Here is a 24,928-nt window from a genome sequence, read left to right as displayed (position 1 = left end):
TTGCGCCTCTGTGCACTCACATGCGTGATGGAGCCTCGGTAGGTGATGGGGCTCTCCGAAGGCGGCCGGCTGCTGGGAATGCCTTTGGTGATGCTTCCTCCCGGAGCGGAGCCCAGGCTTGTTCCTACAAAACATGCCGTCCTCAGGGATGGGGGCAGTCGGAGATCCCCCCACCCCTCAGCCTGTATCTCCCCAGAGAGGAGGCAGGTCCTAGCAGAAGGCGCTGGGACTTAGTGACCCTTCAGAGGTCCTGTGCGCAATTCCGTTGTCTTGGGAAGCCTTCCCCAATCACTCCTGGGATGATTTTTGATAAATGGGATAACTGACGATCACACTGTCAATTTAACGATGATGTTATCGCATATTTCCAAATCATTCTGATGCACATAAGAGTAACATAAATGGCTAAACTTTAGAGATTTCCTCCTGAAGGCCTTACGGAATCTCTACCTTACAAAGGGAGGAGCCGAGGGGAAGCACAGTGTGGGAAGGGCCCCAGGGTCTGGAGACCCTCTCTCCGGCTTGTTCCAGTTGCTCATTAACCCGGCAACCAAAGGGGAGGCGCCTGACCTCTGCCATCGGCAGTCTCTTCATCTGTGAAACGGGTCTAACAACCATCCCCAGGATGACAAGCCCTACGTGGTATAGTGTCCAGGGTCACAGTGAGAGGGGGAGAAGAGGACCAGGAGAGGAAGGGAGAGAAGGAGGGGAGAAAGAGAAGGGGAAGGGGAGATGGGGAGCAGGAGGGGGAGGAGGAGGGGATGGCTACAACCACAAACCACACTGCTCTTCTCCCCGTTTATCTGGCACGGGCCTAGGCCGGACAAAGAAGCTGAGGAGGAGCCTGCTCGGAGGGAAGAGGGCACCTGAGAGGTGGGAGCTGAGTCCTGGCTAACGCTTCCCAAGTGGGAGGGGGTCACAGAAGGCTCTGGCCCCTGGCCCAGATCACGGGAGAAAGGACCCAGCGCCTGGGGGATGGCCTGCATTTGCTGAGGACAAGCCCTGTGGCTCTCATTTGACAGATGGGAAAGGAGGGAGAAAGGACAGTTCCCAGAGAGCACCAGCTCTAGGGCCAGAGGGCCGCGGTCCCTTCTGGGCCTCCGCTGCCCCCTCAGTGAAGGCCCCCCGGCCCTCACAAGCCGCCTCACCTCTGAGCACCGATGTCTCCTGGGCCGTGGGCATCACCAGGGGCTCGGGCTGGCCGGCCTGGCTCCTCGGAGACAGCTGCTCCTGCTTCACTCCAGGGAAAGGCACTGCGGAGGAAGAGCATGAGGTTGGTGGGCAGCCCCGGCCCCCTGGGCAGAGCAGAACTTGCAGGAAGGGCGGAGGCGGGAGGATGCCAGGGCAGAAAAGCCCGGCCTGCCGGCCTCAGCTTCCCCTCGCTGGTGGCCACGCTCTCCACGTCACTTGCAGGGGGTCTCTACTCAGGCAGAGTTTGGGGTGAAGGTCACGGGCAGGTGCTGGCTCACAGCCAGAGGGTGAGCGAGCCAAACCGGTGAGGGCCCGTGCTAAAAACAGGCTCGGTTCTCAGCCCAAGGTCCCCGGAAGAGGCGGGCACGGCTGCACTCAGAGGCAGGACGTCAGTCCGATGGCAGGAGTGTGGGACCCAGGCCCAGGGACGGTCGAAGACCGCATCCTGTTAGAGTAATGGCTTCCTCCCCCACCCCCAGCCCCTCCTCACCACCTGGCAGGTCCCTTACTGAGAGGAGGAAGGAGGCCGTGTGAACACAAGGGGTCTTGTTCGGGATGGAAGGAGAGCCCGTGAAACCTGGCAGTGGTTCCCGGATGGCGTTCTTCCCCTGTGCCTCCCAATTTGCCTGAACACCGACTTCCAGGTCAAACCCCATGGAAAATGCATCAGGGGAGGGAGGGTCTTCCTAGAGCTGGTGGACTGGGCAAGGCCTCGGGGTGGGGGAGGGGAAGGGATAGCCCATCACTCACCAACCACTTGGTGTTGTGCCTGAGCCTCCTCCTTGCCCCCAGCCCCAAAGCAGAGAGCCCCCCCTCACCCGTGATGGGAGGGAGTCAGGGTGGTCCCCTGCCGGGGAGGCTATAGAGGCAGAGTGGCCAGAGGGGGCAAAGATCCCCAGCACTTACCCAGTTTTTTTGGGTCCATGGTCAAGGGCAGACCCATGGTGATGGAGCCCACGGGAGCTTTGGCGTGCTCGGAGTATGGGGCATGCAGCTGGATCGGTACTCCCTGGGATGAAGGAGAACAGTGGCATGTGGGATGGCCCTGGCCTGTGGTACTCTGCAGCCGGGCTACTACGACTGTGCCCATTTCAAAGGTTGATGGACTGAGGACTTATGGGTCTGCCTTAAGGGCAGGCGTGCAAAGTGGAGGGAGCGCTGTTGGGGTGCAGGCCAGCCGGTGTCTGGGAACCCAAGCCCCCAACACGTCCACCTGTACGGGGCGGCAGAGCCGGCCTCTGTACCCTTCCAAGGAGCTGGGGCAGGGGGGAAGCTCAGGGCGGCCAGGGCCCTGGGAGCTGCCCCGTCCCTTGGACGTCCCGCCGACCCCGTCTGCCTCATCATTTCCTGGGGCCGCTGCCAGCTCTGGCCCCGTCTCCCACGGATACAAAGGTCCTCTGTCCCCGTTTCCAGGGTGACTGTCCCTGGGCCAGAGGAGGCTATTTTTACCTCCCGTGAACGCCCCCTCCCAGTCCCCAGGCCCCCAGCCCCTTGATCTCATTTCCTCTGGGATCCTCGCTTCTCAGCCGCCCGCTGGCACCGGCCCAGCCTGATATTGTCTCACAGTCCCCTCCCTGCCCCGCCCTGCTCCGAGTCCCAGCCCGAGGATCCTGGGGTGGCCTGGGAGCCATCTCCCACCCACCGCTCGGAACATGCTGCTCCAGCTCTGCAATGAGAGGCCTGGGCTCAAAGTCCCGGAGTGCAAGGCTGGGCTGGCTGGGCCCCTCCCTTCCGGGTCCTCCCCGCACCACACAGGCCCCTGCTGAAGGCCCAGAGGTGACCCGGCCAGGGGAGGGCGGAGGGACGGACCCTCAGTGAATGCTGACTTCCTGGGGCTGGGAGCCCAGCCTGCCCAGACACCTGGAGCTCTCCTTCATGGCGCCTTCAAAGGCCGGGGCCAGAACTTGCCCAACTGCTCTTGGAGCTGCCTCCCACAGGCTTTCCGCTCCTCCCACGGCCCGGCCCTAAGCCGCTCGAGTCAGAGCGCGCCCGAGCAGGGCCAGGAGCTCCACATCCCCTCCAGCCTCACCTGGGAGCTGACGGGCCTCTCCAGGACAACGGGGTGCTTGGTGGAGGAGATGAGGGGGGGCGGGTTGGAGATGCCGGGCACTCTCTGTAGGCTGGACCTGGCGCCGTCGTGCAGGTTGAGCGAGATGGGGTGACCTGGACACGAGAGAGACACAGAACGTCCTGGAGCAGGGGGGCTTTCTGCTGCCCAAGCCCTATTATGTGCCGGGTCCTGCCTCAAGCAGGAGCAAAGAGCTCACATAGCCAGAGCACACAACACAAAGACACGAGGCAATGCTGGGGGAGCCCCTCGACACTGTGGGGGTCCATCCTTGGGCCCCCCCATCAGCTGCCGCTCCCTCCCGCCTGCCTCCTGCTCCTGGGGTGGGTCCCCTCTCCCCACCCCCATCCGTCCAGCTCCACCAAATGCGGCCGCCGCCGTCCCCGTGAGAACACAGGACTGTGTCTGCATCCTCAGGCTTCGGCAACCGGCTCAACGCACAGCAACGGCTTCCTAAGTGTTTGCTGTCTTGACTTGGGGACCAAAGAGGAGACACCGGCCTCGAGCCTTCCCCCACCCATCCCTGCCTGCCTGCTGGGTCGTGCACTGATGCAATGGGGGCACCTTCGTCCTCGCTCCTCTGGAACGCCCTAAAGCAGGACCGACGGGGCACAGTACCCCCTCTTCCACACAGCCCTCCTGTGCTTGGAGGAGAGCCGGCAGTAGCCCTGCCTGGTCAGTCAGCTCTTTCCCCACTGCTCTGAGTCCTGGGACCAGACAATAGCTGGAATGGGGAGGGGGCTCCCCTGGCGAACAAAGGGGCTGGATCGGGGGACTCCGAGATGTGCTCCAGGCATTCCACGGGCTGTGACAAACCAAGGCGGGGGTGGGGGGAGCAACCCTTCTTAGAGCAAAGGCCGCTTCCAGGGAGGGACCTGGCAGAGAAGGCCCCCACTTCTTAGAAGCCACAGGGCTGGGGGGAGCCTTCAAAGGGGGCTGCCCGGCAGAAGGGAAGCTCGGGAGGACAGGCTGTCGGTTTGGGTCTCTGTGCCTCCAGCACTGAGCACACAGTCAGCACTGAAGGAACGCTCCAGTTTATAGATGAGAAAACTGAGGTGCAGCGACACAATGTGAAATAATCTAGAATCCCCAGAGGGGGAAGGAAGCTCAAGAGCCCCCTGAGTCATTTCTCAGTCACATCCAACGCCCTGTGACCCCTTTGTGAGCACTTGGGGATTTCTTGGCAGAGACACCGGAGCATTGGCCATTGCCTTCTCAGGCTCGTTTTTACAGAGGAGCAAACTGAGGCAAACTGGGTGAAGTGGCTTGCCTGGGGCCACCCCGCCAGACATGAACGCCGGTCCTTCTGACTGCAAGCCCAGAGATGCAGCCTTCGTCCTGCTGAGGTCAGGACCTTGGCTCAGGCTCACTGACCCACGTAAGCATCAGAGGTAGGATTTGAACCCTGATCTCTTCCCTTCCAAGCTCAACAACTGGTTCCATTTTCCCACATATGCATAAACATGAATTTCAGAGAAATAAGGCACTGAGTGTGGGTACAAAGTTGCAGACAAAGTGAAAGAAGGGACTGGCGCACTGGCAGACAGAGCAGCCTCTCGGGGGGTGCTGGCTTCCAAAGGGCCGAGAAGGGGGCAGTGGAGCTGCTTTTCCAGACTGATTCCCAGGAAGCCTGGGTGACCACAGGCCTGGGAACGCCCCAGGGAACAAAGGCAGATCTGGGCATCTACACCCAGGGACCGAGGCCTGCACCTGGGCCTGCTGCTTCCCACGGGGTGACTTCTAGGCTCAGGGTCCTCATCTGTAAAATGGGGCGAGGGAGGAAGAGGTGACTCCAAGGTCTCCTCTGTAAGCTGTGGGCCTATGGATGCCTCTGAATGGACTTCTGGCTGGCCCGATCGCCTCTGCCCACAGTGTTTCCCATCCACTGTCATATCGGATGCAGACTTTAATCTCTGAAGTCAGCTTTCCGGACTGCTCCTCGTGCTTGAGATTCTCCATCTGGCTTGCCAGGCCCAATCCTCCTGGGACACAGCAGGAGCTCGATAAACGTTTGCTGATTAATGTTTAATTCACACTTTTCCAGAGGCACTCTCTAATCCAGCCCCCTCCCCTTCGTCCTCCTTTTGCCCAGGAGCTGCTGCCTCCTGAGATGCCTGCCTTCTTTCTTTCTACATATCACCTTGAAAAAGTTCAGTCAACATTATTTAAGCACCTACGTGGTGCAGAGGTCTGTGCTTGGCCTCACTCTTCAGTGAGGACTGACAGAAAAAGCAAAGGTAAAAGGTCAAATCCACACAAAGGGCTGGAAGGAAATGGAAACAGAGCAAGGACTCACAGCCCAGGGCAGCTGGTATGGGGAGAGGGCACTGGCTCTCAGGTCAAAGGACTCGAGTTCAAATCCCACATCTGCTGCTGGCAGCCTCCGTGACCACAGGCAAGCCAGCTGACCTTGCTCGGTCGTCCCGGGCGGCTCTTGGCAGGAGAGCAGAGGCCTCCAACAGAGATGACGTCAAGAGAGAGCATTCCAGGTGTGGGGGCCCACCCGTGTGGCTCCGGGAACCTGGCGGCCTCCAGAACCGTGGTCTGGCTGGCAAAGAGACTGAAGGGAGGAAGGAGAATGACCCTCGAAAGAGAGGCCAGTGCCAGGTGAAGGGCACGAGCCAACGTGTCCCAGCAGGCCTGGTGTGAGGAGTCAGAAAGGCCACACAGACCGCCAGCAATGCACACATTCAAAGCTGGAAGAGACCCAACCCCCTGGGAGCCCGGACCCCAAGGTCGCCCAGGGAGGACACCGGCAGGTTTCAGCCCGGCCCTCACTACTGGAGACAAGGTTCTCTTTCAAGGTCAAGGGCAGGAGCTTCTGTTTAACCCCAGAGGCACTGGGGAGCCACTGAAGAATAATGAGGGCAATCCAGGTGCTCCTTCAGGGACATTATTTTAAAAAGGCAATCAGGGCTAGGTGACCTGCCCAAGGTCACCCTCAAAGCACCTGGGGCCCGACTGAAAGTCAGGTTTTCCTGACATCAGGGCCCTCACCACTGAGCCATCGTGCTGCCCCGCGAGCTGACATTTCCAACGTGTACCACACAGAAGGCACTCGTCATATCTGTCTGGCCTTCCTTTCCAACAATCTCTTGTGTGAATCTTGCTTTTCTACCCAGATTGTGGAGCCTCTGTGAGAGGGGGATGCCCCATAGCGCATGTAGAAAGTGCTCAATAACTGCTTGCAGACCAACGGATCTCCTTTAGGATTTAGACTTCTTAGGAGTCTCTTCCTCCAGGTCCTCTTTGATCCAGTACCAGAGACTTCCTTGTACTTCATGTACGTGGCCCCCGACCGTCTCAAGTCTGGGTTACCCCATCACCCCGGTTGGCGCGGCCCCCTGAGGTCACTTTCCACCTGCTCTGTATATATCTGGGACGCGCATGTTTGTTCTCATGGTGTCTTCCCCTAAAAACATGAGCTCCCAGAGGGCAGGTTTTTGCCTTTCTCTGTACAAAAATAACTAGCATTTACAAACCAATGCTGTGGGATAAGTGCTACCACCCCCACTTTACAGATGAGGAAACTGAGGCTGCATAGTATAATGATGATAGTATACTATATATAGTGCATAGTGTATTAAGTGTCTGAGGCAGCATTTGAACTCAGGTCTTGGGGCCCACCCTCTATGCCCTGTAGCATTGGAAGCTTAGTAGAGTGAGCACTTAATAATGCTGGCTTACTAGTAATTAGTTAAACAAAACTTTATTCCACACTTGAAGCAAGATGGAGGATCATAAGATCCGGGTTCAAATCTTGCCCCTGCAGGCCACTTTACCTCGAGGGGACTCAGTTTCTTCATTTGTAACATGAAAGAGACTCCAGAGCTCCCACTAAAGCCCCGACTCCCTACGGCTGGGGGCTACAGAAATCCAAGTTCTGCCTGCGGGGAACTGCCAGCCCTGGCAGCTCTGATTTGGACAGCCCCCGAGGCCGCCCAACCCGGGTCTAGCCATACCCCCACGGCCAGGCTGCAGACCTCCAGGGAGGCCAGCTCTGCTAACGGATGCTAGGCTAAAGCCCAAGTCTCTCTGCACTCTCCTGGCCGTGCCGTGTGGGGCCAGGCCCTGGGCTGAACATGGCTAGTGCGGCCCCCACCCCTGGGCTCACAGGGCAGCATGGGCCCCAGAGGGGCAGGAAGCCTGGCACAGAGGCCCGCCCCCCCCAACTCCGGGCTTACTTACTGGGTGGGTTGTACTGGAAGCCGGGGGGCTCCAGCTGCGGGGAGCTCTTGATCACTTCTCGAGAAGGCACCGGGAAAGGGAGGGCCGGGGGCCAGCACGGAGCAGGCTCCCCACTCAGCTTCTGGCCCTCTGGGAAGGAGGAAAAATATACCGGCTTTTCTACAGGAAGAAACAAAACAGTCCCATCAGGCTCTCCTGTCTCTGGGGCTCCCCAAGCCTCAGCCACAAGCCCCACCCTCAGGAAACCACCGCCGGCTGGGTCGTCCCCCAGCCCCGAGTTTGAGAGAGCGTCGACGTCCTGCCGCCGCAGCCCCGCCTGCCTCCAGCATCTCCCATCCATGCCCCTGCATCGCGCACACAGCTGACCTCTGTGGCCCACTGTCTGTAAGGAGCCTTCCCTGATTCCCCGGACCACCCTACCCCCCCAGTCCTCCTTCCTCTGGCCTGTGTCCTGCCCCAATATGGCTGGGAACGTCTCAGACCAGGGATGCCCACTGAACCTCCCCCAAAGACACTTGGGCTAAGGGGCAAGTGTGGTGGTCCAAAATGGTCCAAACCGCACCGAATGTCAGAGCCAAATGGGCCCAGTGAGCCTCAGGGCCAATGTTGAGGAGGAAACTGAGGCTCACAGCATCCGGCCCAATCCAAGATGTTTACAAGGGTCCCCAGGATGGCACTGGGGACCAGGGGGCTTTCAGCCTGTGCCTGAGGACCCCAGTGTGGGGCGGCTCTGCCCATCAGCAGGATTCTCCCCAAGGTTCAGCCTCCAGCAGCCTCTCTGCAGCCCCTCACTGCTCCTGGCCCTGCCCCCCTGGGGCTAATTCACTCCCCCCAACTCCTCTCTCCTTGGAGCCTTCAATGTGGCCCTCAGCTTGCAGGGGCCCCAAACTTCCTCCTCCCAGGGCTCGAGGCACAGCCCCCAGCCTCCTCTGCATCTCCGGGACTGAGCACAAAGTCCAGCACACAGACTAACGGATCCAACAAATTAAGTGGCTCCTTCCTCCTCGAGCCAGGGCTGTGTCTCCTCCAGAACAAGGGAGAGGAGGGGCAGGGCACTCACCCACACAGGAGGCCCTGGGCCAGCCGAGCCAGCCAGAGTGAGATGGGGAGAGAGGCTGCAGCTGGTGGGGGGGTCCCCCCACGGCTCCCCGAGAGGCTGAGCACACTCTGGTCAGAGGAGCTTGTCTGGCCAGAGAAGGCTCCGCGGGGCTCCCGAGGCCAAGGTGGACAGGAGAAATGAGATGGCAGCTACCCGGCTCCAATGGGTCCCTTCTGGGCTCGTCCGGCCCCAGCAGCAAACAGTCCTGCACCTGGTCTTTGGGCCGGCCTGTCCCGGGGCAGCATCTCGAACCCTGCCACCATGCTCAACTGGCTCTGCAGGAAACATGCAGTGGCCACGGGGGTGGGGGAGTGGGACCTCAGCTCAGAGGCGCAGGGGACGCTGCGGGGCTGCCACAGGGCTGCCACACCAGCAGCAGGAGCTCAGGGCCCGACCAAGCACGTGGAGCCTGTCCAGGCTTTCACACCGATACTCCCGGCACAAACTATCTGGCTTCAGGATGGCCGGTCACGGGCTCAAGGGTCTCTTCGGCTCGCCCTCCCCCCAGGGGTGCGCTTTGTCCTGGGCTCTTGGGGGCAGCAAGTGCAGCATCCTGGGCAGGGAATTTGGCACCATGTGACGGCCCGCTCTGATCTGGTGAGGAGGCAGGCTCAGAGACAAAAGTCCAGAGATTTCCCGGAGGTGCCGGGGAGGGCTGCTGCGCCAGCCATGACAGTCACCATCAGACTCTGGGTTAAAGGTGGCAGTCACATGTCACAGCAAGACCCCCGTCCCGAGTAAGCCAAGAAGCGCACCAGCTGCTTCCGGGGCCGCTCTCTGCCAGCCGCCGCTGCCCCGGCTCTGCCCTGTCTCCGGTGACACTCATGTCCCCCTCTCTGTGAGCCCGTCGGGGCTGGCCACTTCCCCTCCACCTCGTTTGACAGAAGAAGCGACTGAGGCAGAGGAATGCCCCGCCCAGGAAGTGTCTGAGGCTGCATTTGAACTCAGGGCCTCCTGACTCCAGGGCCAGGGCTCTACCCACCGTGCCATGCAGCTGCCCAAATCCTGCGTCGTGAGTGCTCTCCCTGAGCCCCACAGCAGCCCTGAGCCGAGGGCCCCAGACAGGGATAGCTTGGGCCCGAGGGGCCGGGCAGCCGCCATGCACGCTCAGTCACAGACACATGTAGGGATGTCCCTCAGAGCCTCGGGCGCTCCCTCCCTCCCTGCGGGCGTCTGGCTCACCTTGGCCCCAGTGGTGAAGGGCCCCATTCCCACCAAAAACCTCCTCTGTGTGGATCCCGTGAGTGTTTGTGTCCATACTCCCCTTTCCTCCGGGGAGCGGGAGCTCCCTGAGGGCAGGGACTCTTCCTTTTTCTGTCTCCCATTTCTCTCTGTGTCTGTCTGTCTGTCTCCCCCTCCCTCCCCGTCTCCAGGGTCTAGCACGGGACTTAAGACACAGGAGAAGTGCAATGATTCCTGTGGCCCCGAACCGAGAACGGGGCACCGAGGAATAAGAAGGGCGGTCCTTCTGCTGGCAGGGCGCCCCCTGCCCCCCCACCTCGGACTCGGGCGCCGTCTGGGCCGAGGCAAAGCCCAGGCTTCCTTACCCTCCTTCTCCGCCACGGCGGGGCTCCTGCTCTGGCCACGGGGGCTGCTGCTGGGCTGGGGCGGCTCGCTGTCCGGCTGCAGAAGATGCGGGGCCTGGGGGGCCGGCTTTCCTGGGGTCGCTTCCTCCCGGGCAGAGTCGTGGACTTTGGTGACCTGCTGGGAGGGAGAGGCACAATGGGCGCGCCCCCGTCTCACACAGAGCGCACTTCAGATCCTCATGCGTGTTTCCCCACAAAAAGGAAACCCTGGTTTCAGCTGCTTCTTATTGGTCTGTCTGGGTGGATTTACCGAGCGCCTCCTCAGCAGAGCCACAGAGGGGCTTGTTAAGTACCTGAGCCCTGCCCAGGTACAAACCACAAGTGGCCGGCTGGGAGGCCCTTTCCAGGGCGGACCCGTCCAAGGGCTAGAAGTGACAGCATCGGGAGTCGGGGGCCCGCCTGGCCCCCCCAGAGCCAGTTTGGGGCACCATTAAGTACCTACTCTGTGCCTTAAAGCTACCTGGAAGAGTCTGCCTTCTAAAGGGCAGAGGTCCAGAACATTCAATCAACACCGCTTGACTGATAAGGGGACGGGACGGTCGGGCCCAGGAAGCTCACCCACAAGCATGCTGGCAATTCCAGCCCCTCCCAGAGTCAGGTGAAAGAGAGCGGGCGCCCCCTACAAGCTGGCAGTGATGCCCCTGGCAATGCCAGTCCCCAGCAGACGGGGCCTCCCGGGCCAGCATTCATTTTGGCCCCTTCCTCACTTCTTATATGTACCACTCTATGTACATCTTCCCCGGGAGACCGTAAACGCCTGATCCTCCTTTGGAGAAGGGCCCAGGGGGGCTTGGCGATGGTCCCCGGCAGGTGCTGGCTGGGGATGAGCAGAGGGTCTCACCGCTGCGCTCTCGGAGGCCCAAGAGGCCAGGAGCCACACATGCTTTCTCTTCTCCCCCTCCCCCTGCCACCCCCCAGCCCAGCTCATTAGCCACATCCAAAGAGCTGTTCTCGGGCCTCATTTCCATGGGGATTTCTCCAGGAAGCGCAGGGACGAAGGAGGGAAGCCAAGTCTCACTGCAGGCTTTTATTTCTCCACCCACCCCCAAGCTATGCGGGCCACACTCAGAGGCAGCATTTCAGCCTTATTTATTTCCTTAAAGGATAGGAAACTAGGCCCAGGAAAGGGACGGAAGGCTCTTTCCCCGCTCAGCAGGAGCCCAGGAGCCAGGAGCTTCCAGAAGGCTCAGGGTCCGAGGACCCTGCAGTGGGAGCCAAGAGCCAATGGAGGGTGAGATACTTACGATGGGGGGGATGGCAGCCGCTCTCTGCTTCAGCTGCTTGAGGTCCAGAGGTTTCTGAGGCGAAGGATTGGGCCTGGCATCGGAGGCGGTGTTTAAGAGGCTGGGCCGAGGGGACAGGAGCCTGGAGGGGAGACACGGTTATCAGACGTGGCTCCGAGGCCCACTGAGCGGGGGCTCAGGTGAAGGCTGTCAGAGCCTGGTCACACCTGGGAGGCTGAGCAATGGACCGGAAAGCCCGCTGAGCGGGGGACCCGAGGGGACCAGGTTGGGCCCAATCCCACTCTGGCAGCTCCCTAGCTGGCTGGGTGTGATCAGGACCTCCCCGGGGCTCAGCGAGCGGATCTCTGGGAGCTCAACAGCCACACCTGGGGAAGCTGACAAGAAAGGCTCTCGGCAAGCCTCTGACAAGGGGTGTCCATCGGGACTGTTAGAGGCGCAGCAGCATGGCTACTTGGAGCAGAGATTTTAGGTCGCATCTGGCTGTGAGAGCCAGGGTCCCACTCTATGGCCATCAATCTCTCCGAAGCTCAGCTTTCTCATCAGCAGAATCGGAAATGGAGAACCAGAGATTTGGAGCAGCAAAAGGAACTGAAAGGATCATTTAGTCCCAGTTCATACGGATGATGATACCTGCAGGGTCTGCTACAGTTACAATGTTGCTGTGAGGATCCAGTGAGATAACACACGTTAAACTTTGTGATTCTACACACCTGTTAGCTCTTCCCTACCGTGTGCATGTGTGTGTGTGTGTGTGTGTGTGTGTATAGATATAGATAGATCACATAGGAGTATATTTATACATACCCTTCAGTATAACATTTAAGGCCCTCCGCTCACCTGCCCCTCCAACACACACAACACCCATTCCCACTCTACAATTCAGTCTTTCTGCTCCTCATTTCTCATCTTGGACCTCCTTTGATACTGGCCATCCCTCACACCTAGAACCCAGTCCATTCTCACCTCCACCTCCCAGAGTCCTCTTCCTTAAAGATGCAGCTCTGGCATCTATCTATCTCTTATCTATTTATCCATCTCTATCCATTTTATCTGTTATTCATTTATCTACCCATCTATCTATCCATCCTTACTATCCTTCCTTCCTTCTTTCTTTCTATCTATCCATGTATCCGTCCATCTGTCTATCTATCCATCCATCCACACACCCCCATGCTTATGCTGCCAGTATTTCTCTAGGCACCTTTCTCCCCCCATTAGAACATAAACTTCTTGAGAGTCAGGACATTTTGCTTTGCATTTTGTGACCCTTAGTGGTCACTTAATAGATACTATGTGATTGGTTGTTTAATGATAAAATCAACCAACATCCTATCAAAGAAGAAAAAAGACCAAGAGAAGGAGGGTAATTTGGTCAAGGTGACATCACACAGACCCTGCCTGCCCCCTAACCCCAAAGTCGGCCTGTCGAGGGTCTGGCAAGACAGGATGCGGGGAGATAGGACTGGTCGCTGCCTTGTAGAATCCCAACCCCACTGAGCTGTGTCTCGGTCCCTGGGACCCCCTTCCTGGGTAGTGGGGGGTGGCAGGCTATGCCCTGCAAGAGCACCACTCAGAACCCAACCTCCTCTGTGACAACGGGGCCTGGCCTCAGCTGGGCAGTGAGCAGAAGGACGCCCAACAGCCAGTGGGGGAGAAGGAGCCAGATCACTAAGGCGCAGGATGGGATTACAGAGTAATCACCCTTAATCCTGCTTGCCCATCAGGCTCCCAGTAAAGAGCATCTGAAAGTGAAAACGCTGGACTTAAGGTGGCTGACCACGGGCTTAGAGCCAAGAAGGATCTCAGAGGCCAGAGAGCTTAATTTCATTTTGCAGGTGAGGAGGTGGAGGCCGGGGGACTCGCTGAGCTGCATGGGGGCCCGGGCTGTCAGGTGTCTGAGGAAGGACCTGAAGCCTGCTCTCCTGGCCCTACGTCCAGCACAGTCCTCACTCCGCTGGAGTGGGCTCCCGATGGCCCGAGGACCCGGGATCCCCCAAAGGAGGGCTGCTTTGTTGCCACGCTGAATGTCAGGCTGGTAACGGTGTAATAATTCACATTTGCAAAGCGCTCCTTTCCCGGCAGCAACATCTTGCAGGCCCCCTTTACAGGGGAGGAGACTGAGGCTTTAAGGAGTTTTAAGACAAATCTGGAAGTCCCTCATTTGCAGCTTGGGGGAGGGGAGGGGACCCGCTGAATGAAGAGAAAGGAAACTCAGCACAGAGGTCTGAGGATGAGCCAGTGTGGAGGCTGAGCCTCTTTCTCGGCTATGAAATGGGGATAATACCTGACTGGTGTCTTCTTTGTGGGATCGTCTTAAGGATCTTTACAAGATCTTTACCAAGATATTTACAAAGCACTTTATGAGCTTTCCTGCCCCATAGAAACATGGCCATTTATCAACGTTGCCCTCAGAAATATTATTCCTGCATCCAACCTACACTTACAGGGCACTGACTACATGCTAGGCACTGTGCTAATCCCTTCACAATTATCCCTGGGAGGGACATACTATTATTATCCCCATTTGGCAGATGAGGAGACTGAGGCAGACAGTAACCTATAGTTACTGAGGCAGGATTTGGATTCAGCTCCTCCCAGCTCCAGGTGCAGCACTCTACCCATGGTGGTACCACCGAGCTGCCCTCATTACTGCCCCTTTAGCGGGGGACGCCCAGGCTTTCCATTCCCATCAGACACTTAGCACTTGCTGGAACACCTCTTCGAGCCGGGTTGCCAGGGGATCCCCACCGCCGATCACTGAGCTTTCCAGCCCGGTGTAACAAAGAATTACGGGCACCTAATCATCAAGGCAGGAGGGGAGTTCTTGGAGAGCCACTCAGCAAACAAGCATTTACTGGGCACCTGCTGTGTGCTAAGTGAAAGGCCCCAAAGCATGGTCAGGACAGGACAGGGCAGGGCAGGGTGTTGTGCTGAATCCTGGAGCCCGGGGGGGAGGGAGGGAGGCTTCCTTCAGCCGCTGGGCTGGGGCCTGATGCGAGGGGCGGCCCACACTCACCCAGCAAGTATCTGAGGAATGCCTACTGCGCTCCTGTCATTTTGTGGAGCTTCCTGGCCTGGATGGGGGTGAGGGAGGGTGAGCGTCTGCCCACTGGAGCCAATTGTAGCCTTTGGGGAGAAGCAATGGTGTCCACACCACCCCCCAATCCAAGTGTGACAGAGAGCCATTCTCGGGCCCAGCTTGCCGGAGCCCCGGGGCTGATGCCCGCCTTCCTCCCACCCCAGAGAGAGTCTCACCTTGGGGAGAGAACCCGAGCTGCCGGGGGCAGGGGGGTGGCAGGGGCTGGGAGCAGGGGAAAACGTCCCGGTGGGTTTATCACAAAACATGCTTATAGTATACACAGCCTCTCCGAGGCACGCTAATGCCACGGGCAGGGCAGGAAGGGGCCCAAAACGGGCACCTGGCCCTTATTAAGCCCCTGCTGTGTGCTGGGCCCTGGGCTAAGTACCAGGGGTACCCGGGAGGTGGCAGACGGGGAGGGGGGGAAGCTCCTTGCTCACTGCCATCGCCTGCCCAACGCCACTCCACGCTGGGTCAGACTCCTGCGAACATTAGGAAAATTCACCCCAGCGCAGCCCCCCCCCCCCTTATGGGGAGAAGGCTCGCCTTTGCTTCTGTCTCTGTGACCCAGAGCTAGGCCTGGGGTCCACACTTCACAAGCACTGGTTCAGAGGTCACCAGCTGGCGCACAAATGTCGTGGAGGCCACAGTGACAAACACGGAGACGTTTGGGGAGGCTGGTACGGGCCGGCGCAGGACCGGAGCGCCAGAGAGAAAGCTGGAGGAGGAGGAGGAACAAGCTCCCCCTCCTCCCTCCTTCAGCACAGGTGGAGCTGGGCCAGACTCTCCCCTGGGCACGGGGTCCGCCTGCAAGGGTTACCCAGCCAGTACAAAAGCATGTATTAAGCACCTTCCATGTCCACACTACGCTAGGATGAGGGCTGGGGATACAAACAGAAGGGACAAACTCTCCATGACTCACAGCCTGGTGGGCCTGTAATTGGGCGCCTTTGGTTTGCACTCACATCAGGTGCTTGCCAAACTGAGTGGGACAGAGGCCAGGCTGGGTGAAGAAGCGGCTCTGGAGACGGGGCAAATCAGCAGGAGAATGGCCCATCCTCAGGGCCAGCGGGGGTCCTGGCGTCAGGCCCAGGTGGCCAAGCCCCTTCCACTGCCTTCTGGAGAAGCAGAAGCTGGGACAGAGGCGGAGCTGGGGTCTCGTGGCCTCCCACGGGGGTCCGGGGCGGTGGAGGGGGCGGCGGGAGTCCCAGCGGCCTTCAGATCTCAGGAAGCTCGGCTTCTGCTCCCAGTCGGAGATGCCATCGAGAAAACTCCTCCTCACAGTTACGGTGACCTTGGCCTGAACTTCCTTCCCTGGTACCTCCTGCCTGCTTCTGGGCAGAGCGATCTTTCTCTCCCGGTGGAAGGCGGCTCTGTTTCCAACTCCAACAGGCTCGCACTGGGACGATCCACAAGCCTGGCCCAGAAAGTACCGCGAGGGGCTGCCTGTGGCCCGGGGAAGGGCGGGAGGGCAGCCAGCACGGCTGTCCCAAGGTCCGGGCCTCCCCCGGAGAGAGCGAAGACCTGCCTGGGCCTGTCCCTGCGGGGAAAAGCCCCTCTGGGCTAAAGTCAGGGCCCGGGAGGGCGAGAGTGTGAGCGAGCTCGGATGAGGCAGAGAGCCTGGGGAGGGGGCAAGCACACAAGGTGAGTTGGGGACAGGCGGGCTGTCTGGGGGCCGCTGCACTGCCCACTTGCTTCCCACAGTTAAGTGCCCAGCCCCCACTTTGCCTCCGAGCTCCTGGGGGCCGTGCTCTGCCCTGGCTTTGTTGTATGCTGCTCCCGAATCCCTCCGTGCGTCCGAGGAGCCTGAATGGTCTTTCTGACACCCCCAGTCTCCCCTCAGCTCCAGCTTCTGCAGCAGCTCTCAACCCCCACCCCTGACAGCCAGCTTCCTCCACAGCTCAGCTAAGATATTTTCGGCCCCATCCCGATGGGAGACATGGCGGCCTTTCCCAGCTACCTTACGGCTGCCACAGATGGAGGGCGAGTCCCGTTTGCCCTCCCTCAGAGCATGGAGGCCGGAGGCAGAGGTTGGAAGCAGAGGCCGGAGGTAGAAGGCAGAGGTAGGGGTCAGGAGGGAACGTTTCCCAGAGGCAGATTTTATCCTGATTGAAGTGCAAGCTTCTGCATAAATCCAGAGGACCAAGAAGCACGATGCTCTCTGGAGGGAGGTCACTAGAAGTCTTCAAATGGAGGGTGAATGACGACCCCTGGCCAGGGCTGGGGCTCTTGAAGGACAGGTTGTGGATAATGGTCCCAGAGAACAGACACATCTCCCATCTCAAAGCACATGGGGGGCCGCTAGGGCAGAATGCTACATACACTGCCAGATGTGGCTGACACTTGTGTGTGATTGTTTTTCTCTGACACAAGGGACGAGTTGATCTGTAGGCATAGGGGGAAGCCCCCCCCCAGGGGATTATGATATGAACACCACAAAAGGTGTTCTAGAACGAAGGAAGGACCAGCTTTCTTTGGTTGGACGGACTTCCGGGTCCCCCCTAGGTCTGAGAGAGCTCCGCCTCCCTACCACAAGTCCTCCTGGGTAATATGGAGGCCAGGTCAGCCCTGGATTTAGCCATTTAAAATACCACAGATGCGGCTCTTCTGCCTTTTGGAGTCCCCGAGGTCCCTCCCCCTCTCCTGGCCACTCCCTCTTCAGGTGGACCTTTTCCTGCCGGGGTGCCCGGGGGCAATGGTTTCCCATGAAGGGCTGCTCAGTGGAAGGGCCAGAGCTGGGGAACAGCAGTCAGGAGGACTCGGTCCTGGGCCTGTTGCTAGCGGGGCATCGCTAGGACAAGGAATCCCACTTGGCAGGCCCGAGCAGGGAGGGAGAACTGCAGCTTCTTCTCCAGAGACAGATGCCGGGGCAGAGCAGCGGGCGCAGGCCTGGAGCCTTCCCGACTCCACCTCCAGCTTCCTGGCTGTGAGATCCCCTCAGCCTGCCTCAATTTACTCATTTATAAAATGGGGACAGGAATAGCACCAGCAGGGCTTGTGCAGATCAAGCGAAGCATCTGTAAAGTGTCCTGCAAACTTTCCAACATCTTACAGCAGTGAGTGCTTCTGCTGCTTGGACAGACATTAGGGCCAGCCCAGGAGGACGCGGCCAGAGCCTCCCCAGCCGAGGGCACTCCGCCTTGGAAGCCTCCCTGGGGAAGTGTCGGAATCTGGCCGGCTCCGAACCTCGGCTCCCGGCTCGTCGCCTGAGCTGGCAAGGAAGCTCTCTTCAATGTCTCCTCCTGGTGGGTTTAGACCCCATCTCTGCTGTGGATGGCTCCTCCCAGTTAGCCCCGTATTCCGAGCCTCCAACTTGGGCACCCCTGGCCGAGCTGAGCCACACTACAAGCCTGAAGAAGCCCTTCCTTTGGTCAAGAGGGTTTTCTCACAAGCAGGGGCATGGTGGTGGGGCTCATTTTTCTTCAGAAAGGGAAGGAGACAGCTCAAGTCTCTGCCAAAGAAAAACCACCAGAGGGGTTTTCTCCCAGAGTGCCGTTTCTCCTCTGGGCTGGAAGCTTGCAAGTACCAGAAAGAAAAAAAGTGGCTTCTTTCCTGCCCCAAAAGTCTGTGACCCACCATCCCTCCAAGGTGTGGTGGCGAGGGGTGAAGGGCAAGGGTCAGAGCAGCCATCGGTCAGGGCCGGACTTGGGGGACACGCAGAGTTTAAAGCTTTGGCTTTGAGCGTGGCTGGGATCCACAGGGTCAGCTTCAGGCTTTCCTGGCCAGCCCCTTCCCAGGAGGCCAGCTAAGCCAGAGGGAAAGGTTTCTAGGACAGCTCTGACGCATCTCGCCCCCTCAGCCTACGGCGTCTGGCCTGAGCCAGGGACAACCAGCCAAAGGCCCTGGATGCGATGGAGAATGAGCAAGAGAGTCTGGGGGGTGGGAGGGAAGGCTCCCAGGCCCAGGACAGTCAACCTCCAAGGCCAGCAGGGAAAGCGGGACTCAGCCGGCAGGACCTTTCGCGGAGCCAGGGGGACGACGACTATTCCCACGACCCTGACCCACGGACCCCCATCAGCTCCTTCGGACAGAGGAAGCCACAGGGGAACGTCTGCCCTGAGCTCAGAAAGCCCTCCTCTGTGGCGGGCCGGCCGAGAAAGCCAGATCTCCATCTCCTAGATTACGTGGCCAGGATGTGAGCATCTGGGCTGGGCCTGACTAACGTTGGCTGCAGACTCAGACTGGTGGGAAAGCCGGCTACGCTCGGGGAGGGTCACCAGGGACCGAGGAGGTTGGGGAGAGGGGGCCCGCAGGAAGGGAAGGTGCCCAACAAGACACCATTTATGGAAGAAATTTCCTAATAAATAAAACAATATCCTTGGGGACATGACAAGCGAATTCAAATGTCTGAAGGGCTGTCGGGGAGACTGGGCTGTTCGCTTCTCAGGCAGGAGGAGGAGCGGGGGTGGGGGTTAAACAGTCCAGCCCTGATGGAGGGAAGAAAGTTCCCATGAATCAGTTATCTCAAAAGGGAACGACTACCCTGAGAGGCAGTGAGCCTCCTGTTGCTGGAGGGATTTAAACCTGGGGAGCCTGGGCTGGGCCTGCTGTAAAGGGAATTCCTGTCCAGGGATGACTCATGGGAGCACAAATCTGGAGACAGTGATGAGACCTGAGAGCCTGGCCGTCCCGACTCCCTCCCCATTTTACAGATGAGCAAATAGAGAAGTGAGGTCCAAAGTCACATGCGTAGGAAGCATCGGGGCCTGGATTTGAATTCAGGGTCTGTTTCCTGGAGCTCCACTGCCTCCCACCCTGAGGGGGCTGTGGGCAGTATTCTCTCCTCTCTTTGCTCCCTGGGACTGGCCGCCGAGACCCCAACCCGTTCTCCAATAGGGTTAAAAAGTGAACCCTCCAAGGCCTGTGGCCAGGCTGGCCTGGGCAGGCCCCGGCAGGCGAGATCTGAGCGCCCACACCCACGGGCACCGTGCCCTGTGGCAGGCGAGGGGATTAGCTTATCGCCGCTGCCCCATGATCTCAGCTCTCTGCTGGAGACGGAGAATGTGTTTCCATGACGCTCCTCCCAACAGCGGGAGAGAGGGTGGGGTGGGGACGGCAGGGCCTCCCTCTGACCCCACAGCACAGGAATGATGGCGGCAGCCAGCCCCCCTCCCCCCCCCACCAGGGACCGCAGAATGCTCTCCCCCTTTAATCCACTGTGCTGGGGGCCTGCTGGGCTGGCCCGCCCCGCCTGGCCTGTCTGCTCCAATCTGGATCAAGGGGCCGTCAAGGCTGATGAGCCTTGGGGGGAGGACAGGAGGAGGGAGAAGGGAGAGGAGGAAGAGGAGGGCAGGGGAAGGAGGAAGAGAAGAAAAGTAGGAGGAGGAGGGAAGAGGGAAGAGGGGAAGGAGAGAAGGGAGGAAGAAGATGAAGAAGCAGAGGAAGAGGAAAAGAAGGAGAAAGGGAAGAACAAGAGGAGGGGGAGGGGGGAAGGAAGAGAGAAGGGGAGGAGGAGGAGGAAGAGAAGGGAGGAAGAGTAGAGGGGAAGGAGGATGGAGGAGGAAGAGGAAGAGGAGGACAGGGCAGCTCACCCTTCCCTGTTGCCCAGACCTGGAAGGGAGGGAGAAGGCACCCCGAGGGCCCGGCCCGGCCACCCTGGCAGCTTCTACATCAGGGACTGCGGCCTCCCTCCTGCCCCCAGGACCCCCAGAGCTGCTGACTTGCCTTGTGCTGTTTTTGGAGGCCGGGAAATGCAAGAGCCCTGACGCTGGAGATGAAACCCCGCTCTTTTGCACCTTGGACCAAGTTCAAAATGACATTGACACTAACTGAGCATGATGCTGCTTTACAAAGACTTCATCTGACCTTCCTACAACCATTCCCATTTTACAGATGAGGACAATGAGGTTCTCTTGCCCGGGCTCCCAGATCTTCCCACAGTGCCCGGGGCATGGAGCAGATGGCGTGCCGGACCCAGACTCCCCCAGCCCCCCGGCCCAGGGGTCAGCCTGAAACTCTCTCTCTCAGCCTCCACATCTAAGCTGCTGCTGGGGCCTGGAGGTCCCATCCAGAGGCCCTGTTCTGTCCAATGGCCACCCCCCAAGACCCCTGGAGTGGCTGAGGGGTGTGGCTGCCTGCCTTAGGCCTCTCCCCCTCCGGTCCATCCTCCATTCGGCCACTAGAGTGACTTTTCTAAAATGTGTGTCTGGGTCTGGTCACGGCCTCACCCGCTCACTCAGGAAACCCCCACATCTCTGTGTGGCACTCAAGGCCTTTCCTCCTCGCTCTGCAAGGCCTCCCTCTCCCACCTGGCCCCCGCCACAGTCCCCTCGGTACCTCTGGCCATCCCCGGGCCTGGAGCTCGTCCTTGCCCCTCTACTAGTGACCTCTGGCCTTCCCTGCCCTCAGCCCCCATGCCTTCTCTCTCCTAGTGATCTCATCCTGGACAGACTTTGCTCTGTAAATCTTGGGGGGCTGTCTCCCCCACTGGAAGGTAAGCTCCTTGAGGGGCATCCCCAGGGCTTGCTTAGCCCATCACCCGGCCCCCAGCAGGCACTTAATGAACAAGCATTGGCTAATTTAGAACAGGAAGAGACCCAGATCCCTTATATTAAAACTAAAGCTAAAGAACCCTAAGATACAGCCTGCATCTCGGAGGTGTTTACAGTAGGCACTCAATAAATGCTTAGCAGCTGGCAACTTGAATTCAAATTCTGCCTCAGACACCACCTTGCTTGGTGTTTCTAAGCAAATCACTCAAACCCCTCTGGACCTCAGTCTCCCCAACTGAGAAAACGAGGGGCCTGGACTCAGTGTCCCCACAAATGGCTCTGAGTCTATGACTACAGGACTAGAGCTTCTCCCAGAGGTGGAGGGCTGGGGGCTCAAACCCCAGGGCCGCTCCTTATGGAGGTGGCCCTGGGTGGGATCAGTGGCCTCTCGGCCCCCATTCATCCCCACCACGTGCACAGCCGTGGCCTCTGGCTGCTTTCGGGAGACTTGAGGAGAGGGGAAGTCTTTCCCATCTGGGGAGCCCCACTTGGCCTTGGCGGGACGCTCTGCGGTGATGGCCATTCCTGGCCTCCCTTTTAGGGAGAAAAAAGTCTGAGAAACAAACTATTTTGATTCAGTTGAGCGGCAGCTCTGGGTCTGGCCGGCTGCCAAGGGGCCTCTCTGACGGAGGACGGAGGCAGGGAGGCAAAGGCTGGGGATGTGTGGGGGCGGAGGCTCTAAACCTAGACTCTGAGGGAAGCCCAGGGGCTGGCGGGAGCCAGCTGGGACCCCCTCACAAGCACCCCCAGAAAAGGCTGCGTGAGCACCGCAATCTCAGAAATCGGGAAATGCTGCAATCAAAGTCCCAGTGTGTCCCTCTGCTGACTCTCTAGACTTAAGAAAGTGATAGAAAAATGGTGATCATGATTAAACTGAAAAGTGTCTTTTTGCTTTTCACTTCTGCAGAGCTGGTTGTTAAATGTTTGCTAGCATGCCTGTAGATGATACATGGAGAGAAGTGATTTACCCAACAGCCCCCAGTCCGCCTGTGGGAGGGCTGCAGCCAGAACCCCAACCCCCTGGGACTTCAGAGTCCTGAGCTCTTTTCACTGAACCAAAATAACTACCAGCAGACTGACAGGTGGCCCAGGAGGGAGGGACATGTGTCTGGGGGCTGGGGAAAAGCCCTCAGAGGCCATCAAGTTCAGCCTCACTCCTTTACCAATGAGGAAACTGAGAGGAAGGAGGAAGGAAGGGAATAAGCATTTATCAAGCTCCTACTGTGTGCCAAGCACTTTGACAAATGTTGTCTCTGGGGATGTGACAGGGTCCCACCAGCATGGAGGACCTGACCTTCGAGTGCAGACCCTCTGCCGTCCTCCCCGCTCGAGCACCCCTGGCCCAGCCCTGCTGCCATTTCACAGAGGAGCAAACGGAGGCACAGGTGCTTGGTCAGTGGCTGCCCAGGAGAGGCGGGGTGAGTGGGAGACGGCCGGAGGACCCCGGGAGGAACCCTGCCCGCCCACCCCGCCCTCTCACCTGCTCTTGTCGGTGGCTTCCTGCTCGTCCACTTCGTCGGCGCTGCACGTGGCGCTGGAGTCGCTGTCCGGATTGGTGCCTGGGCCCTTGGCGGCCTTGCCCCCCTCCTTCTTCTCGACTTTCAGTGGCCCCTCGGCTGCCCCCGTGCCTGCCTCCTCCTTCTTCTCTCCACCCTTGGCCTTCTCGGCGCCTTCCTCCTCGGCCTCCCTCTTGATCTCTTTCTTGATGGCCTCGTCCCCGGGCATTTCAGCTGCCCCCTCTTCCTCCTCCTCTTCTGTCTTCACCACATCGACCACCAGCTCTTCTGAGGGCTTCTCCTCATCGCCGGGGTCCTGGCCAGGCTCTTCGGGGGCTGCCGCCTGGGCGGTGGGGGCCGCCACGGGGCTAGGCACTGAGGGGGCCAGAGGGTCCGCGGGGAGCACGGAGGGAGCAGAGAGGTCTGCAGGGGTGGGGGTGCCAGGGGCGGTCTCCTCCATCTTGGAGGGGGGCTCTGTCCCCACCCCGGCCTCACTGCTGGGGGCGGGCACCGGCTTTGGCCCATTCTGGCCGCTCTCTTTGGCATCCGCCCTTGGGGAAGGGATGCTCTCCGTGTCCGAGCTGTTGTTCACTGCAGCTGGAAGACAGAATAAGGGAGGTTACCGGGGAGCGCACGCGGGGCTTCACTTGCACCCAGACTGGCGGCAGCACAGCCCGCGGAGAGACAATCACAGCCGGGAGGTGGGAACCAACGTCCCTGGGGGCGGGAGCTGTGAGCACCCAGCAAGTGAGAGAGGCTCCCCTGACTACAAGGGCAGAGGCTCTGAAGCTAGGCAGGGCCCCCAGAGGTGGGCTGAGGATCCCCTGTGAGAAAGAATCCCCACCTGGAGCAAAGGGAGAAGAGGTCCAAGGGCTCCCCCACCCTTCCCCTCCCTCTCCTCCCCCCATCTCTGTGTGTTTCTCTGTCTCTTGTCTGTCTCTCCCCGTCTCTGTGTGTCTTTGTCTCTCTGTCTGTCTCCCTCCCTGTCTCTGCCTCCTCCCCATCTGATCACCGCTGACCCTCCCTTGCTTTGTCCCCCTCCCCCGCCCCCCCGGAACTCTTGTCTCCACTGATGTCAGAGTAGGAGCACACTCGGGTCCCTGGGTCAGGTTAATTAGGTTGGGAAAGAGCAGCCTTTCCCCAGGAAGGCCAGAGAAAAGCAGGGTTACTCTGGGGTAAATGGAGATTTTTGAGAAGGCCAGGACTTCCCCACAGCCAGGAAGAGGGGGGAGGAGGAGAAAGAGGAAGGGGAGGAGGAGGAGGAGGAGGAGGAAAGCCCACCAGGATGAAGCAATTATGAATTCCTGCATCCTTCTGTCTCCCTCCCTCTCTGTCAGTTTTTTTCGCTCATTCTAACTCTCTGTTTCTCTCTGTCTCTTCCCCCCCCCCCCCACTCTTGCTTCTCTCTATAGCATCCTGCCCTGGGAGAAAGCTACTTACAGAGAAGGAAACTGAGGTACATCAAGGCTTGGTCAAGATCACATAATTAAAAAGTATCTGAGGATCTGGACCCAAGGCTTCTCAACCCCAAATCCTCTTCCTGTCCCCCCCACCTCAGTGTCTTGACCAAGGCTGCCCTCCCCACATCTGCAATGCTCTTTGCCTGAGACTTAGGGTTCCTGGTTTCTCTCAAGCACCGCCTTCCCAGTGAGGCTGACTGTCCCTGGCATATAGCAGGTGCTTAATAAATGCTTCTTGGGTCACTAGTCCCCTGTGCCTCTGGGAAGCAACAGAAGCTTGTCAGCCCTACTTCCCAGGTCCTTCCCAACTGGTTCTTCCCCACTTCCCAGCCCCTCCCGAGCGGTCAGCGGCCCCTTGGTCTTCCTTACGGCCGAGCATGAGCTGGAGCGCCCCCCACCGCCCTGTGCTGGGCAGCGCGCCTCCCAGGATGCGTGGCCCGTCCCTGGGCCCCGGTGGCCCTCAGGCTCCCTCCTGAAGTCCCTCTGCATGAAGCGGATTCATCCCCCTGCACCCCCGCTCTGAGGTTGGGGACCGCTGCATTCTCTGTCTGCCTCCCCACTGCCCAGAGGGCACCCCAACCATCCCCGGCCATCGTCTGGAGCGATCTGGCCCCGAAGGCGCAGAGGAAGACTCTGGCCCTAAAGGCCGCGTGCAGAACCAGCTTCCCATCGTCCCAGAAAAACTTCCTCCTGGAAGCTTTCCAGACACTCCGCCAGGGCCGCGATTTCCAAACTGTGCTGGCTCACGGGGCTGGGTACGGGTTCAAGGCTTAAGCAGGGAAAACAACAGTGTCCCAAGCCTGTCCTCGGCAGACCCCAACGTTCCCATCCGTGGGCCTTCCCAGGACGACAGGCAGCCGCGGCCCCAGGACCACAGGCGCTCCCAAGGAGCCTGGGAGGGGGCGAGGGGCACGGGGGCCGTTCTGGGTGAGCCCGGGAGCGCACCCTTCCGGCCCCTCTCTCTGGGACTTCAAGGCCTTCCTCCAGCCGACCTCCTGAGCAGTTTTACCTCCTGAACCACCGAAG

General features: G+C 59.5%; 1 protein-coding gene across 1 annotated transcript in view; it reads right to left on the bottom strand.

Moving 5' to 3' along the window:
• The window catches only part of NCOR2 (nuclear receptor corepressor 2), a 237,784-nt gene that overhangs the window by 32,962 nt on the left and 179,894 nt on the right, over positions 1 to 24,928 (bottom strand). The window contains exons 27-34 of the mRNA XM_031948456.1: positions 22,427 to 23,039; positions 11,377 to 11,497; positions 10,094 to 10,250; positions 7,448 to 7,606; positions 3,221 to 3,354; positions 2,098 to 2,200; positions 1,149 to 1,253; positions 21 to 124 (exon numbers count right to left, since the gene is read on the bottom strand). Of these exons, the coding sequence (XP_031804316.1) occupies positions 21 to 124; positions 1,149 to 1,253; positions 2,098 to 2,200; positions 3,221 to 3,354; positions 7,448 to 7,606; positions 10,094 to 10,250; positions 11,377 to 11,497; positions 22,427 to 23,039 (1,496 nt within the window). The remainder of the gene's footprint in view (positions 1 to 20; positions 125 to 1,148; positions 1,254 to 2,097; positions 2,201 to 3,220; positions 3,355 to 7,447; positions 7,607 to 10,093; positions 10,251 to 11,376; positions 11,498 to 22,426; positions 23,040 to 24,928) is intronic.

The sequence above is a fragment of the Sarcophilus harrisii genome, chromosome 1, assembly GCF_902635505.1.
Source record: "Sarcophilus harrisii chromosome 1, mSarHar1.11, whole genome shotgun sequence".
Taxonomy (NCBI): Eukaryota; Metazoa; Chordata; class Mammalia; order Dasyuromorphia; family Dasyuridae; genus Sarcophilus; species Sarcophilus harrisii.
This window is presented reverse-complemented; position numbering and strand designations above follow the sequence as displayed.